Source organism: Chelonoidis abingdonii, chromosome 7 (assembly GCF_003597395.2).
Source record: "Chelonoidis abingdonii isolate Lonesome George chromosome 7, CheloAbing_2.0, whole genome shotgun sequence".
In the NCBI taxonomy this organism is placed as follows: domain Eukaryota; kingdom Metazoa; phylum Chordata; order Testudines; family Testudinidae; genus Chelonoidis; species Chelonoidis abingdonii.
Window position 1 is genome coordinate 50772274 of NC_133775.1, and position 18693 is coordinate 50790966.

The 18693-nt window shown below is 42.6% G+C and overlaps 1 protein-coding gene across 4 annotated transcripts in view; it reads left to right on the top strand.

The window, feature by feature from the left end:
- The window catches only part of BRINP3 (BMP/retinoic acid inducible neural specific 3), a 348258-nt gene that overhangs the window by 185128 nt on the left and 144437 nt on the right, over nucleotides 1-18693 (top strand). For all 4 annotated transcript variants that reach the window (XR_012656261.1, XM_032768511.2, XM_075067860.1 and 1 more), the window contains exon 3: nucleotides 11320-11510. Coding sequence is in view for 3 of the 4 variants with exons in the window: in XM_032768511.2 (XP_032624402.1) it covers nucleotides 11320-11510 (191 nt within the window). In the remaining variant the exon portion in view is untranslated. The remainder of the gene's footprint in view (nucleotides 1-11319; nucleotides 11511-18693) is intronic.

Consider the following 18693-nt stretch of genomic DNA (forward strand, 5'->3'; position numbering starts at 1 on the left):
GCTGGCATCACTCTAATTCTCCTCCCCACCCAGGCTTGTGGCGCTGATTGGAGGAGACTTAGAGCGGAGGCTGTGTGCTCAGCGGAGGAGGCAGATTGGAGGTGAGCTGGGACAGGGAGCTGTTCCCCTGTGCGCCTCCCCTCCCTGTTATTGCGGGCAGCCCTCCCCGTGCCCCACCCCAGCTCACCTCCACTCCACCTCCTCGCCTGAGAGGACTTTTAGGCGCCCTCAACCACTAGGGCGCCCTAGACAGCCGCCTAGTTTGCCTAAATGGTTGCACCGGCCCTGCCTGCAGGGACTTTTTCACTAGGATCAGTTGTTGTTACATAACACACTATTAAAACTATTTATTCCATATGGCTGATGTCAGGTGTGCAGTCCAGAATAACAGAGTAATAGCTTGCCAACTTCAGATCTGCCACAAACTTCTGTTTGACTTTTGTTGCCAGTAATTATATGATCTCATTTTGCATTCTTTTTCCAAGGTAGTGATGTGTGTACATTTTTTGGGTGGTGACTCTTCTTACATGCTCCTGAAGTACAGCATCAAACTCAGCCATCAGCTCCACAATTTTAAGGAACTTTCCATTGTTTGACACATACAGCTGATTTGAAGTACCGCACAGTGCTAGGTTTTGGGTAGCAAGCATTCTCCCAATGGCAATGAGCCTTTTCAGAACATTTTGCCAGTAAAGAGTCTCTTGATATTGATCATCTATGGTGGCCTTTAACCTTAGTCTCATCTCAAGCTCTTTCCACATATGAAATGCTCTCTGGTGATTTGCTGCCTTCTCATGGCATGCCAGATTTCTAGCCAGATTTTTCCAGTCCTTTGTTACTGTAGAACCCAATGTGGCTGGAACATTAGACTAGAAGAGTTTGCAACAAAAACAGTATGCAGCATTCTGGGTTTTTGAGTATATAAGCCATGGGCTCTCCACTTCGTCATTATTGGGGATTTCAGGCCAGTAATGTGTTGGATGGAAACTTCTATTTTCATTGTCTTTGAGGAACATGAAATTTTTCACTTGCTGTGGCCCATGCAGTACAAGGAAGTTCCTCAGGCTACTGCTCAAGTGGGTCCACAGTCCTGGATCATCTAGACTTAAGGAACTAAACTCAGCAGCAGCTGTTTCTTGCACCTCCACCACACTCTTCTCTGATCTACACTTTTCTTCAGGAATGTGCATGGTTACATCAATTTGAGATGGAGATATGGATGCTACAGTAGCTGCTAGGTCACCTGCACTCTGACTAACTGGAAGATCAGGCATCTCCTCACCACTCACATCCTCACTAGGGCTGGAAGGCTCACCGTGAACATTTGTGTCTATGTCTCTCAGGAGAGCTCCTTCCTGCTTAGGTAGAAAAGCTTCCTTTGCCTTCTTTCTTTTTCTGAATGCTACCCCAGAGGGGCATTTTTTTTTCTGTCATTCATGACTGCTGTTCTGTGCCAGCTATAGTGGCTCTCAACACTCAATTGAAGGGACAAATAAGCAGACTTGTAGCAGGGCCTGAGTGAGGGAAGATATCAGCGTCTTAATTGGCTCCTACTACTTCAGTTGACTGCCTGTTCTCCTCCAGTGGATTCAGGGAAGCAGCAGGAAACAGAAAGCTCCCTGAGAAACTGATGTTAATCACTCCAGGCTCCTGGAGGTGCTAGAGAAGTACATAAGAGGGTCCTACTCCTCTCTCTCCCTGCAGCTCCTGCTGCATTCTGTTATTCCCTCTCACTTTTTCTCCTGCCTGCCTGTTATTTCTCTTGGGCCCACCTTCCTCCAGCACAGCACTCCACCATCTCTATGCATCTAGAGCAGAGAGAATACATATGCACCAGCAGCAAACACAATTTTCTACACTCTGGGTCCTAGTGTTGCCCCCTTCTCACCCCCCTCCCCACCCAGTCTGGCACCTCAGGTGGCTGCCTCAGTTCACCTCATGGTAAGGCCAGCCCTGCGTTCACCTGAACCAGAAAAGCCACTTCTGAAACGGTCTCCCTTTACTTGAGTAGGTATTCAACTCAAAATAGCTGTCAGAGTCCAGGATGTGGGCGGGATGTGCCTAGTGATTGGAACAGGCGTCAGTAACCATGAATCAAACCTGAAGGTCAGAACCAGTGTCAGACGCCAGATGCCAAAGTCAGCAGTCAGGAATCAGAGCCAAGGGTCAGAGTCAATCACAGACGTAATCGATTAAGGCCAAGGGTTGGAGGCAAGGCAGGAGCAGGACTGAGAACAAGGAGTCATGAGAGCTATTACACCCATAGGCAAATGCCTTGAACAACCACCAAATTGCTGTTGATGGGCTTTAAAGCTGGTCTGCTGACACAGTCAGGTGGTGTAGCCAATCAAGCAGTCTACTGAAGGCCAGCAGCACTCATTAGGTTGCCTGGAGACGGACTCTGTTCAAGTCCTGATTCCTGACAATGACCACTTGGGCTTTAAATTCCACAGAGTAAAACAAAACAGACTTTCACTACCTCATTCACAAAGGCGTGGTCTGAGTTAGATGCCTGACCAGGCCAGGCTTCTTTGATTTGACAGGAGAGCTCCTTCTTTCTCTGTCTCAGCTAGGGCTGCTTCTTCTGATGTACAAAAACATAGGCCATCCAAGATGAGCCTGAGCCCATAGAACTAGTCAGTAGATGCTCTATACTGAGCACCTTTATGGCTTTCACAGGATAGCTACCACAAAAAAAGGACAATCTTAGGAAAACCTGGACAGGTGGTAACCCTAGTCTCAGCTTCACCCCAGAACTGTCTTCTGAAGGCAGCAGCCAGCCCTTTTCACCTTGGCTATTGGACCTTTATTGATTTCTGTAGTCTCATGGACCTTGTAGCAACTGAAGAACAAATTCTTATTGGTTCTGCTGGAGGCTGATTCTGGATGGCCTCTCGGCAGCTCTTGTAGGTCTAAATTCACTACTTCCCTCTTCCCAAAAAAGGATACCTTCATCAGGTGGGGTGCATCCAGGTGATTGGACCCCCAGAATGGAACATAAGACACCTGGTACATGCCAGTTTTTCAAAGTTCTGTACTGCACTTGCAAAGACTGTGCTTATATTGGCTTATCTGTGCCTTGAAGCCAGAGCCTGTGTTAATGAGCAGAATAGTGAAATAGTGCTGCATTATGATTTTCTAGGCCATTGTACGATGCCTTAAGGAATATAGGGTGTTTGTGTCTGTGTGGTATACTGTGCACTCCACCCTGTGCTGGGCCAGCTCCCTCCTTCATCTAGAGAATCTAGCACATGGTGCAGTGCTAGTCTCACATAGACCTTGTGCAGCCAACTCCCAGCCCAAGGACTATATTTGTACCTAGCTTCTGCACTGAGTAGGACTGAGGAAGTTTAGCAGGTAGCTTCATGAACCCTGTCAGGGCCAGGCACCGTTGAGCCCATCATCATGTTGTCTGTCATGTATAATGTGAAGCTGGCATCTTACCATAAGTATGGCTACTTAGCTGTTCATGTTACAAATCTCACACACAAACAGTGAGCCAGGATTTATTGGGCTTTTCCTTTCTGAATTTCAGTGCAGTTGAGTTTCCATTTTGGCCTTATTCAAACATGGCTGCAAGTATTTACAAATCCTGCTGCAGCTAAAGAAAATGGGTGAGTGGGGGACATGTTGGGGAAGGGTGTTGTACCTCCTACCATCTCTGTTCTGCCAACAGCTTAACTTGTAGCTGCTTGGGAAACATTGGCTGCAGGTGAGGTTCAGTGGCCTGCAATATGCAGGAGATCAGACTACATGATCATGATGGTCTCTTCTGACCTTAAAGTCTATGACAGTTCTGCTGTCATTCAGTCTATTAGGAACATTCACCTGTTTGACCAGCCAAATGTAGAACGCGGTGTCATTTATGAGCCATGGGAAGGGTGCAAAGCACAGAATGACACAGACTTAAAACAGGCTATGAAAGAATTTATCAGAGAATATATTCCAAGTTATACAGTGATACTATTGATTAACATTGATATTATTAGCTTTAGTATCATTTTATAGACATAATTAGGTTATTATTAATGAAGTTTAGCATTGCTAATTGTAATAACCGTGTGCTAAAACTTCTTGTGATGGACAGTTCACTGAACACGCTCAATTTACATTATGGGCTAGAGTCTCAGATGGTGTAAATTGGTGTAGCACCATTGAGGACAATAGAGCTCTGCCAATTTACAGTAGCAGAGGCTCTGGCTCTATGTCTGAAGACAATCTATATTGAGCATTGATAGAATTAATTTTTATGGCAGCTGTAAGGCTAAGAGCCAGTATGATGGTAATTTGTTTATTTCTGTGTTTTTAGGCAAGCAATTCTTATTGATAATCTATAAACCTTGCCATTATGGGCCTTTTTAAGGTCCATTGAATGGGAAAACTCTTTTTCAGCAGAACAGAAACCTGCTTTGTTACAACCTCCACCATGCCCTCCTCACCCCCATATTTGAAAATATACCTACATTTCCTTACTACGGACCTGAACCTGCAATTGGTAGCTTGAAGGTAGGGTATTCCACCTGTGTGGATGTCTGTGGGCCTCTTTGTGAGCTTGTCAGTCATCCTATACCCTATCAGTTGCAATACAAGGGCCTGTATTCCTGGCCCACAGCTTCTACACACTCCAATTTATGACACAACTTCTAAAGTAGCATTTTTATTTCATTTGAGTAGATGTTTTATATATAGCTTCTGAAGAGTGAGTGTGTGTATATACTTCATGCACATATATAGTATAACATCCAATGCTTTGAACTGTATAGCTGTTGACATTCTTTAGCTGTCTGGTACCCTAGAATTATTTACAGATTATCAGGTAATCTAAACTTCCTAGTAGCTACAAAATCATGCATCAATGTCTTGTCCACTGACCCAGAAAGGAGAGCCTGGTGTGATAACAGTATTTATTTTTTGAACATCATTATTAGTACCATAGCATAGTAGCAAGAGAAGCAAATTAAATTAATAAAGTAAGGAAATAATATTGAATTTAAAAAATAGATGACATTGAATTGTATTATGTACTTTTCTTTTCTCTCTGGCTGAGCATCTTTCTTCTAAGCCCACCCTACATTGAATGAATGGCACAGACCTGTTCAGCAGATAGAGAGGCTGTAGCATGCATATAGGACTGCTGGGCATATTTGGCACAATTATGATTCAGTCTTTGGGTGTTAGGTAACCGACTAGTAACCTCTTTTTTGGGGGGTAGTAACAACCTATAGCTACTTTGTACAGAAAAGGAATGAACAGCGTTCAAGGACTCTGACAATAGCTTAGCTCATGTGTTTCCATTCTAGGCTCAGTTCTCTGAACCAGAGTTACTAAATCTATTCTCTCCTGCAAACTAACCAACACAAAGCTGTCATCCTTCGCAACAAGAGACTTGGCCTGAAGTTTAGAGAATTCTGTCCAATAGCTGACATATCATTGGACTGAAAATAGGTGGGCAGTGTAGGTGGTAACACCTGCTATTAATTCTTTACTCCTTGATAGCACCAAAAAGCTGCTGGTCTTGGCTCTTTAATAGTAGAGGAAGAGGAAGGGATGGGCATCTGATATCTCCAGTGTTTGTATGCAAGGCATAATTGGTTTTCTTGAGTAGGAGCCAGCACTGATGCACTGCTGTTCTAGGGGAAAGTGTTCTTTTGATGAATGATACCCCCACCGACTTTGGAACACAGGCTTTACCGTATTAGGAAGATCATTAAGACTGTCAGGTCTACTGTTAGTGTTCTGCCTCTGGCAGAGGACAAAACCTGATATTTCATATGTCAGAGGAAGAATAATGCACATGCAGTAGAAAAAATGTCTAGAGGGCTGGAGAGATTGTAGTAGAAACAATAATTGTAAGATTATATTATATAGATTTAAGCTTGGCTAAGTAATGTCTAAGCATGGACATGACAATACTTGCAAGGTGTAAAACACCAGGGAAGAAGAGGAATAATGTGGCATAATAATAAAATTAAGAAGGAGAAAAAATAGTCATTATTCCAGGAAAAAAGAAGCTTCTTGTGAGTGCTAGCTCGTATCCCGTGGAATGGATCACAGTCAAGTTGGAAGAGCATGAAGTCGGTCCTGGATCCAGTTCTCTTCAATATCCTCATAAATGATTTAGATAATGGCATAGAGAGTACAGTTATAAAGTTTGAGAACAGTACCAAGCTTGGAGGGTTGAGAGTACTTTGGAGGATTAAAATGCAAAATGATCTGGACAAACCGGAGAAGGATGTAAATAGGATGAAATTCAATGAGGACAAATGCAAAGTACTCCACTTAGGAAGGAACAATCAATTGTACACATACGAAATGACGGCCTAGACAGTAGTACTGTGGAAAGAGATGTGGGGATTGTAATGGATCACATGATGTGATTCAACAATGTAACAAAAAGTTGCAAAAAAAGTGAACATCATCCTGGGATGTATTAGCAGGAATATTGTAAGCAAATCTCAAAAAGTAATTCTTCCACTCTACTCCACGCTGGTAAGGCCTCAGCTCAGAGGTGAAAGTAAGCCAGTTCAAGTCCTGCTGCCGGAGCTCCAGTGGTGTTTTAAAGGGACCGGGGCTTCCTGCAGTTGCCAGAGCCTCTGGCCCTTTAAATTGTTGCTGGAGCCCCGGGGCTCCTGCAGCCAGGCTCAGGCGGAGATTTAAAGGGCCCAGTGCTCCGGCCCCTGCGAGAAACCTTGTGCCCTTTAAAGCGCTGCCCGAACCCTGCTGCTGGAGCTCCAGCAGTGCTTTAAAGGGCCTGGGGCTCCCCGCAGCAGCCGGAGCTCTGGGCCCTTTAAAGCACTGCCGGAGCCCTGCCACCACTATGCTGCAGTGGCAGGGGCCCCACGACCTTTACATTTCCACCCAAGCCTGGCTGCCGGAGCCTCCACTGCAGGGAGCCCCGGGACCTTTAAATCACCACCGGAGCCCTGCTGCCAATATTCTGGGGCAGTGGTAGAAGGGCTCCGGCGGCAATTGAAAGGGCTCAGGTCTCCGTGGCGACTGGAGCCCCGGGCCCTTTAATTCACCCCTGAGCCCCAGGGCTGCCAGCCACCTCTGAAGCTGGTAGCTTCAGGGTGATTTAAAGGCCCTGGGGCTCCCGGCCACAGCCAGAGCCCCAGGCCTTTAAATCTTGAAAGGCCTCACCTCTTCTGGTTGAGGTCCTGCCTCTTCTGATCGAGGCCACGCCCCTGCTCAGGACTCCAGCGTACCGGTAAGTCCTTTAAATTACTTTCACCCCTGCCTCAGCTGGAACATTTTGTCCAGTTCTGGGTGTCACATTTCAGGAAAGACATGGACAAATTGGAGAAAGTCCAGAGGAGAGTAACGAAAATGTTCAAAAGTCTACAAAACATAACCTATGAGGGAAGACTGGAAAAAATGTGTTTTGTTTAGTTTGGAGAAGAGAATACTCACAGGGGACAGGCTAACAGTTTTCATGTACATAAAAGGTTTTTACAAGGAGGATGGAGAAAAATTGTTCTTGTTAACCTCTGGGGATAGGACAAGAAGCAATGGGCTGTAAGTACAGCAAGGATAGTTTAGGCTGGACATTAGGAAAAACTTCTTAACTGTCAGGATAGTTAAGCACTGGAATAAATTGTTAGGGAGGTTGTGGAATCTTCATCATTGGAGGTTTATAAGAGTAGGTTAGATAAACACCTATGGGATGATCTGGATAATACTTAGTCCTGCCTTGAGGTTCCTCCCAGTCCTACATTTCTATAATTTTATAAGCTCTGAGGTTTGTGGAAGCGCCATCACTTGACACACTAGAAATGAGTTAAGTGTAGCCCTTAGTAGATGAAAAATAGGAACAAACCTTAGTAGTAAGATGGACAGAATGAACTAATCCATTATATTTTATGATTCAACAGTAGCCATGTGTGTTTTTTGTGGAGAAAGGGTAGGGGATTCTTCTTGAACTTTCTTTCCCCTTAAACATTATATTTGACTGTACCTATCTTAGCATTTATATCTACAAATATTATGGGTTTCTCCTTCTTTGTAGAGAGGGAGTACTTCCTCAGCCTGCTCCAAACCAATCTTGCCCCTGCTGGGTCTGGTTTAATAAAGTCCCAAACAGCGACACCCCTCCTGGGGTCTGGTTTCATAGTAACACAAAATATCTCAAACAGGATGTTTGAGATCTCTCAGGATTCCTTCTTGCCAAATCAGTCAATTCCAAACTCTTAAGTCTCACCGCAGGCTTCCCCATCGAGAGGTCCCTAAGCAGATCCTGTTACTCATTAACTAGGAATCATTGCTGGTCTTCCCTCAGGCCACAAGTCCAGGACAGGACACTCCTGCCTATTGAGAACAGGTTGCCACTGATATCTCCCAGAAGGGCTGGCACTGAGTCAACCAGGTCTATGCTCTCAGTTCTCCAAATACTACAGTTTAGGAGGGGAACAAGGCAGAGATCAAAGTTGGGTGCTGAACCCCTTAATAGCCTAATCTCTACCTGTGACAAGGATGCAAAACTGTCCAGTTATTTTTAAAATCCAGCTTACAACTTTAGCTCCCTGAGCTTCTATAGGAAAGTCTGCCCCAAATGCTGAGTACCGGCTGTGTGAAAAAAATATTTCAATTTAGTTGTTTTAAATCTACCAGTCCTTAAATTTATAGAACAATCCCGTTGTTCGTGTATTATATATAAATGTAAGTCCAAGACCCCATTCGTGGTGGAACTGCTAGTAGAGGTACCCTACTGACTCAAGTTTGGATAATAAAACCAGAGAAATTTTATATTATATTAGAATACTAACACAATACCCAGATGTATAAAGAGAGGATTTTTAAGAAAGAGAAAGGAGATGATATTGTCTCTGAATCTGGCATTGGTGAGCCCAACTGGAATACATATTCTGGTGTTGATATTTTTTAAAAAAAATATTGGACATGATTCGGAAAAGAGCTACAAGAATGATTTGTAGTCTGGAAAACATGCCTCACAATGAGACTTTAAAGGACCTTAATCTCATTTATCTAGGAGAAGATTAAGCAGCAACTCAATCATGATCTTTAATTATTTAAATGGAGAAGAGACATCTGACACTAGAGGTCTCTTCAATCTAACTGACAAGGGCATTACAAAATCCAAGGACTTGAAGTTGAAATCAGCAAAGTTCAAACTGTAAATAACATATAAATTAACACTAAAAGTAATTAATCATTGTAACAGATTACTAAGAGATTTTGTAAATTCTTTATCAGTTGGTGTCTTTAAATCAGGCTTGTCTGTCTTTCTAACCAACAGGCTCTAGTTTAACCACAAGTTGTTGTTATAGATGTAGGAATCATTGGGTCACATTCTATGGTCTGTGTTATGAGGGAAGTCATGATAATCAGACTCTGTTATCATAATGATCTCTTCCAGCCAAAAAATCTATGACACTGAAAATCCAAGGAGAAGTTGCCAACTATCTCTTATAATGTTTTCCCCTTTTTCGTTATTCTCCATGTGTTTGAAACTCAGTTTTGATACAGATCATTAATCAGACACTAAGTTTGTAAGAAAAGATTCCAGAAAGATATAAAATGTATTTTACATGAATATTTCATTACAAGCTTGCATTGTAATCTTGCTGTCAAAGCAGCTTTATCTTGATGATACGTCCAAGAGCTATAACTGAGGTAGCTTTTTTGATGTGTTGAAATGAAAGCACCCAATATACCGACACATCACAGAATATGTGATAAGTTTTCTTCCACATTCTTCTTCATTAAGTTATTGATTAAATCAGGTTAATATATAATCATCTCTGTCCAAGCACAACACAGTGGTATGTAGGATTTGGGTATTCAATTATTCAATAGGTAGGGTTTACTTCTCTAAGACAAAAAAAATATTTTATTAATTTATTTTGATATTAATTTAAAGGGAACAAAATCCATTTCAATAGTGCAGGAGCAGTCGAGATTTGTGATGGTACATGTTGTCACAGCCTTATGTCTGCTTCAAAAGAGAATACATTTGTGGGAGACAATCTTTTAAAAAAGTGAAAAAATGGTTAAAGTGATTTCTAGACTATGGTTCATGGATCACTGGTGCCGTGCACTCTTTGCTGATGGAGAAGTTTGTGACTCCAAATAGTATGACAAATAGAAAATAAAGTGCTATTTATCACATGACCTATCCCAACCATTCTAATTAGTTAGCCATTTGCATCGCATTTTGTATTACAGCCCACAATCATTATTGCATTTTGGATTTTTTGTATTATGAAAATATAGGCCATCTCTTTATTTAGCTGGGACCTTTGGTAGGGTTTTTCAAACACTCTGAAATGAATTTTTGCTTTTATATGATAACATTTCAAAAGGGGAGGAGGAACACATAATTGACATGTCCATCCAAGTGACAATCCTTTTACCCTAAAAAGCAGCCCATATATTATATCACTGTAGTAGCTACAAACCAGACCATGACTTTACTCTGAAGCAAAAAATAAACAAGACAAAACCAAAACAAAAGCTCTTCATAAAGGCAAAGCTACGCAGACATTGAGAAATAAAAATAGTTCCTTGATTAGATTTTGAGGACAACATGTCCTTTTGCTAATATCTCTCTGCTGCATCTTCATTGGTAAATAAATGAATAAAAGATGTGTTTATTACTGCTTAATTGATTTGTTTGCTTTCATTTCTATCACTGATTTATTTTGGAATGGGGGATGGGTGCCTGTTTCATATGGTCTTTGAATTTGTTTAGCTTCATGTTTACATAAAAACGTGCATTCTTCTTTCCAAGAATCTGATCTGCTTGAAGAATATATTTCAAAATCAGGGTCAAAAGTGCCAGAAACTTCAGCAAGATCTCTGCTTGGCCAAATGGAGTCCGACAGTGCCTTTCTAATACCTTTAAAGTAGTGAGCTAAAATAGACAGGCGGTTTATTGTGCAAAAGAAATTGTGCTTTTAAAAATGATTTTTTAAATTTCCTTTACAAAGGGCTAACAAAAAAAAAACTCTGTTTTTATATTGAACCTTGTATAATTCTGAATTTATATTCAGTGCCCAACAAAATCAAGTTGTTCTGGAATTATGGTCACATCACAGGCTGCACAAAAGAAATAGAAACTGGTGCATCCTAAGTGGCTTATTTATTTCTTCTCCAGATGACAAATTTATTATGGAGTATTCCCTCCATTTCTAATAAATAATACTTCTTGCTTGTTCTATGTATATAATCTATGACAGAGTATCACAAGAAAGGCTTGTTGTAATACATTGCCCCTAGCTAGGCAACAGAGCGGTGTATTTTGCAAATGAAAACATTTGTCTGAATGATGCATTTCTGAATGAGAATTGTTTTGTTTTACAGAGAGTTTGGCCGCTGGAAAGTAAACAATCTAGCTGTTGAAAGAAGAAATTTCCTTGGCTCCCCACTGCCTCTTGCACCTGAATTCTTTCGCAACATAAGACTACTAGGACATCGCCCAACCCTTCAGCAAATCACAGAGAACCTTATCAAGAAATATGGGACACATTTCCTACTGTCAGCTACCTTGGGAGGTATGGTCAGTGATATAAAAAAAAATTCCATTATGAAAAGAACCACAGACAGTGAGAGTGGGTATAAATTGCTACTTTTATGTTATCAATACCATTAATATTAAATCCTTCATTGAACTTTTCTAGCTGAGAACATAGGGCCTGACTGATCCCTGAAGATCTGAGGTCTCTGTCTTGCATGGAAGAGAGGGGCTCAGCTACCTCTGCAACATCACTTTCTCCTTGCCTTGGATTCAGAGTGGGGTCTTGCTGGGTTCAAAGACCTATGCAAGGGAGGAAGAGGTAGAAGAATGGTGAGACCAAGGAAATGTTCATTGTTCCTTACCTTTCTCTGAGAGATTCTCTGGAAAGATAATACAGCCTATCCTGTATTGCCTTTTCACAGACCCCACTGTGTGGTTGGGAAACTCCCTTCCTTAAAGATAGACATCTTGTGGTGCAGCCACTGATTGCAGAAACCCTTTCTGTACTGTGGATGAGGCACCAGGAACGCAGAACCACTGTAGAAGCACAGGGTCTGCAGGCAGATGTATCTGTGGACTGGCCTTTATTCTAAGAGGGAGGGAGACTTTCAATGGAACAATTGGGGATAAACTCTAGAAGGAGAATTTTATGAATAATTTTCTCTAGTTCCCTCCCATCACTTTTCCTGTGGGAGGGTCCAGCTGGACCCATAATTTCTTTCATGAGGAATAGGAAGTGATGCCTGAACAAAGTATTTTTAAAATATTATGAATGCTACAAACACTCAAGCTTGAATGTAGGGTGCTTCATCTTGGAGTATAATTATAACCTAGTGTTCTCTAGAATTATTATAAATCAAAAGAGACAAATACACTAACCACGGCCCACACTTGAATGGTCAATGCTTAAACATCATTTTGCTTACCTTATGTTCAATCAACTACTACAAAACCATTTTATTTGGACATTTTTAAACATTTTTGCAGAAATTCAAAAGCATGACATTTTACATTTTTAGTCAAAAATAGTTCTATATGCAAGTGAATAACATGAACATTTCCAATTTTTCAGTTATGAAATTTGGAAATTGGACAAAAACAATTGGCTTATAAAACAATGAAGTTCATAGGCCCAATTCCTCATTGCATCCATGCTGAGCTCAGTTATGATACTGGCTCAGTTATGATACTTTGATACCTGGCAAGATACTAGACCATTTATTAAACAATAAATTTGTAAGCACCTAAAGGATACTAGGAATATGAGGAATAGCCAACATAGATTTGCCAATAACAAATCATGTCAAACCAACCTAATTTCCTTCTTTGACAGAGTAATTGGCCTACTGGCTAGTGGGGAAGTGTTATACCTTGATTTAATAAGGCCTTTGAAAACAGTCCCACATGACAGTATCATACGCAAACTAGGGAAATGTGGTCTAGATGAAATCACTGTAAGGTGGATGCACAACTGATTGAAAAACTTTACTCATAGTGTAATTATCACTTTTCATTGTCAAACTTGGAGAGTGTATCTAATGGGATTGAACAGGAGTCAGTCCTGGGTTTGGTACTACAGTACTGAATATTTTAATTGGTGTCTTGGATAGTGGAGTGGAGGGTATGCTTATAAAATTTGCAGGTAACACCAAGGTTGGAGGGTATGCACATCCATTGGAGGACAGGACTAGAGTTTAAAATGACCGTGACTCATTGGAGAATTGGTCTGAATTTAACAAGATGAAACTCAATAAAGAGAAGTGCAAATTACTTCATCTAGGAAGGAAAAATGAAATATACTACTACAAAAATGGGGAATAATTGCTTAGGAGGTAGTACTTCTGGAGGGTACTTCTGTGGATTATAGTGGATAACAAATTGATTGAGTCAACAATGTGATGCAGTTGCAAAAAAAAAAGCTATCATCATTTTGAGGTGTATTAACAGAGGTGATGTGTATAAGACATGGGAGATAATTATCCTGCTCTGGTGGCACTAGTGAGGCTTCAGCTAGAGTAGTGTGTCCAGTTCTGGGTGCCACACTTTAGGAAAGGTGTGCATAGATTGCAGAGTCCAGAGGCAAACACTAGAAGTGATAAAAAGGTTTAGAAAACCTGACCTATGAGGAAAGATTAAAAAACCGGAACAGTTTAGTCTTGCATAAAGGAGCTTGATGGGGGATATGATAAGCATTCAAATAGGTTGAAGACTGTGATAAATTGTACACCATGTCCACTAGCAGTAGAACAGGAACTAATGGGTTTAGTCTGCAGCAAGGTAGATTTTGGTGAGATATCCGGAAACACTTTAAGGGTATTTAAGCACTGGAATAAGCTTACAACAGAGGCTGCGGAATCCCTATCATTGGAGATTTTTAAGCACACATTAGACAAACAATTGCCAGGGATTGTCTTGGTTTACTTGATCCTGCTTCAGCTCAGAGTGCTGGACTTGATGACCTCTCAAGGTCCTTTCCACATCTTGATTTCTATTATTGTGTTCTGGGACAGGTCTTTGCAAGGAAAAAACATTTGGTATCCAAGGGGGGAGAAAAAGCCATCATGTTGCCCCAATGTATGTTTCATGGGAACCATAATTGACTCTCCATTCACAAGACACTTTTTCCTTCACTGCAAGCAATTGTGGTGATGGGAGAGAACAGATCCCTCAGACCCACCCTGACTAAGACACTGGGGGTTCTGCCTAGGATGACCAGATCGCAAGAGTGAAATATCAGAACACATGGGGGGAAGGAGAGAGCCACAGGTGCACAGCCCCGACTGGAGCCATGAGAAGGGGCGCAAGAGGGATGTATGGCCCCTGCTGAAGCCCATGCTACAAGCCACGGACTCATGGCCCCAGCTCCAGTCCCCAGCAGAAGCCACTGGGACAGGGGCACAGGATCCTGGTTGCAAAGTCAGATCAAGTCACAGGGCAGGGGAGTGAAGGCTCCCAGTTCTGGCCCTGGCTCCAGCTCCAGCTCCAGCCCCAGCCCCAGTCACAGAGGGGAGGCCCACAGTCCTGCCTTCAGACCCAGCTTCAGCCACTGACAGCTGAAGCAAGCTAAGTCACAGAGGTCTGGAATCAGTGAGTGTCATGGTCCCCCTCACTAAATTATAGACTTAGTTGTAATCCATATTTAAACGCACAGATTTATTTGTACGCTAAAGAAACAACAGGAGTAAAGGGCAGAGGTTTTTATTCTGTCAGTAAATCAACTTCACAATTTGCATACCTCTCAGACGTGCCAGAAGTCTAGCACTTCTTGGATGACTTTGCCACAGTCATGACTTGCTTCTGGGCAATCACAAAGCTGTAGAAGTCCTTACAACTCATCCAGAAATTCATTTTGACAAGGGTTTCACTCCGCACCAAGTCTGTGCTGCTTCGATTCCGGGCATCTGTCCGTGCATCTGTCATGATTGAAAATACACACTCTGTGTATGCATTGCTTACTTGTATACTGAGCACGTATGATACCAACTTTGTCATATTCATTTGATATCTTTGATGTTTCAGTACTCATCACAGAGCTGATCAAGATCCACTGTTTTCTGGAGGTTTACAGCTGTCATGGCTGCAGACAGATCCTTGTATTTGAATGCCCTATTACTTTGATGTTTGAGCACTGGGTATTGAACAAGTAGCCAGTTGAAAAATCAAACCATTTCTCCAAATTTAGGTTTGGCACATCGTAAACTTTCATGTAGTCTTTCTGGAGACATGCAGCAGTGACAGGCAGCATCTCAGTTAATGCATTTTCAACTTTAGAGCCAAAGAATTTGTCATTCTTCCGTCGCTGAAGTTTAATTCTCAGAGTATTCAGTATGGCATACACTTAACATGCTGTCATACTCTCATTTTCCAAACAGAGCACAGTATCATTGAAGATTTTCAGGACATTCTGGAGGAAAAACAGATGAACCTCAACTTTGCTAGGCCCCTCACCTTGTTCACCGTTTTCCATGTCCAAGAACAGCATCCGTAGAGATTTGGGTACTTGTCACTGCCCAGGAAAACAAAGTAGCACTTAACAGCCTACCACATATTTACAAGCTGGTTTACAGCTGGGAAAAGACTCAACCAGCGCGTCGGAACATGGTGCACAAAAGCGGCATACCCCATATCCACAAAGTCAAACATATCCTTCAATGCTACTACTCTCTTAGCCGAATTGATGAAACGATTGAACATCTTAATCACCAGAGTCTCAATGTCAACTTATAGGGTATTGCTAGCATGTTTCACTGCATTGTGCACAACATGGGCAGGGCACTTTGTAGGCAAGATATATATATACATATTTTTTAAATTCTGGTATACTGGTTATCGCTTTCTGTAATTCATGTTTGCATTATCAGCCAGTAGGAAGACACTTTGTTTAGGTCTAGTTTGTGTCACAAGTTTTTCAAGTAATGTGTTGCTTATTGCCTCTACAGTCTCTTCCCTTTGCTCATAGAAATCTAACAGTTTATCGTGGACCCCGTGTTCGGGTGTCCAGAATCTCAGCGATAAGGGGAAAGTTTTCACATTGTCCTTGTTAGATGCATCTATGGCAACTGAGAAATAGGGACTGTCTGGCTTGCTGAGGTCTTTTAAAAATTCTATTGAGAGCGGTGACAGCACATTTTTGATTACTGCCTCCGCTTTAGTCTAGCCACAGCTGACATGCTTCGTAGTCGTTGAATCTGGATACAAGGTAGGTGCAAGTTTAAGTTCACAGTCACATGAGTGATAGTTGATGAACTACTGTGTGGTAAACTTGAGTTAGCTCAGCAGTGATAACCTTGTTATTGAAGGATTCATTTGGCCTGCTGAAAAAATGTGAGACCAGGGTATTGCTCTTGTGAGTTTTGGTGTTTTGTTCATGATTTTTTGAATCAGCATGATGCTTAACATCAGACTCACTGCCATGGCAAATGCTAAATTCCTTCGCTCATGCTTTACAAAAGGTTTTTGAATCACACTCGTAGGATTTCCGAATCCAGGTATAAGTGGTTTCCCATTCTGTCCTGTATCTGCACTGTCTTCTTTGTTTTTTGGTAGTTGGCTCCTCCCTTGCCATTCCCATTTCAGGTGGGGTTTTCAGCTGGAGACTGTTAGCTAGATAGCTAGTCACTGAAAAGAACTGTGTAGTCTCTGTGCTTCTTGCGTGTTATTATGTGCCCACTGTGGTTTGTCCTACGTTATGCACTGTGGTTCAGAATTGTAAACTACATATCGCTACTGTAAACTGTGTTACACCTGAAAAACCAAAATTGCCAGTAGATAACAGCACAGTCGGGTTTAATGGGACATTCCCAATTGACTAATTTTCTATTTCACTACCAAATTTTAAATTTTACCAGACTATCGGGACAAATGGCGTCCCGATTGTACATCAAGCAGATGTATGCTGCCAGGTACAATCCCTGCTTGCCCATTTGGGTAATGGAACTGGGCAGCAGCTTAGCAGTGCTCAGCCCCAGCCTGCTCTGGGTGGAATCAGCATGTGCAGAGGCAGGTGCCTCCATTCCTTGGTTCTGCCATGAGCTAGGAGGACCGGTCTGCACACACTCTGCTGAGGGGAGGATGCAACTATTACCTCTGTGGGGCATGTATCCGTGCTTCCCCCATGCAAAAACAGGTAGTGAAAGAAAAGCTTTGAAATGGCAACCCTCCAATTCTAGCAGCCTCCCCCATCGAGCACAGAGCCACATCTCATTTCAGAGCTGACAGTTCTAACTCTTCCACTTCATCTATGCAGCTGGCTGCAGGGGACTCCCTGCCTAGCTCTGCAAGTCAGGTCTTCCTGCAAGCTGATCTACCCTGACTTCCTTAGGGGCACCCAAGTGCAAAGTGGTTCCACTCCAGAAGTGTCACTCAGCCCTGGGTGCCGAGAGTCATTGGAACACTCTCCAGCCCTGGGGGTGGGCCGGAGAGGAAGTCAGCTGCCACCTGGGCTTAATTGGTTGCAGTGGGTTTTCCTCTATTGTCACTGCAGAGTAAGTTTCCCAGATGCCATAGCTTTCTGCGGGTGCTGCCCCTGCCCCTCAAAATACATGGGTGACTTCAGTTCACTTTGGACTGGTCGGATCCCAAAGCTCCTTCACCAGCAGCGGGTTTGGATCTGGTGCAGTGTTAAGTCTGGTCACAAAGAGCTGGCAGGTGACAGCTGAATTGAAGTGTGACTTTTATTCACAGCCTCAAGGAAAGGCAGTCTTTTCTGTACTGGGTTTACAATGGTGACTCAATGGCGCCAGGCCTACACTCAGGATGGCCCCTGGCATGGCCTGCTCCATTTGTACTGTGCCCCCAGATCCTACAAAGCCCACTGGCCCCACACCAAGTCTATGCTGCTTTGATTCCAGAGATCAGTCCACGCATCTTTCATGACTGAAAATACACCTTCTGTGTATGCATTGCTTATTGGTATACTGAGCACGTATGACACCAGCTTTGTCATGTTCAGGAATTCACACCACAGGCTCCTGCCAGTGGTTGCTTCTCTAGTTGGAGGCAGGAGCTGTCCCACATAAGCACAGCCAGCCCGGGATCCCAGGTATGTGTGGTCCCGGACTGCAAACCAAAATATTGGGACAAAGAGACTGTCCTGATATTATCGGGATGTCTGGTCACCCTAGTTCTGCCTAAGTTCTCTACTCTTTGCCATCCTTTTATCTCAGGAAGGCTTCTCCACAATATTTAGTCATTAAGCAGAATGACATTTTGCTATGACTCTTAGAATCCCTACTACAACTCATTCAAATATTGGGCCCAATTATAGTAGCTGAAAGATGCAGCATCAACAGAAGGCAGTCCATCAACAAATGGATTTCCAGCTAGGAAACATTTTTAAGCTACTTTGACTGCTGTATATTCCATGTATTATTGCTCCATCTTCCTGAGAATCAGGCTACAGTTAGCCTGTTAAACTAAAATTTTCAAAACGGGCCAGATATGTACTTAAATGAGATTCCTGTTAACAATAATGGAAGCTGTGTACCTACATCCCTATGTCATGTTTTGGAAACTGATGGTTCAGTGTGTAACTAGGATCCAGTTTCACAATAGGTTGAAGAACTCTAGAATAGGGGCTGTTGGGTGGGAGTGGGGGTTGGTTGCGGCATTGCTCAGTGGTGAGAGGCTGAGTGGCTAGCGGTAGGGGAACCCAGGACCTCCCTGCTCCACCAGGTTCCAACCCAGGGCCGTGTGACTAGCAGGTTGGATATATGGCCTGC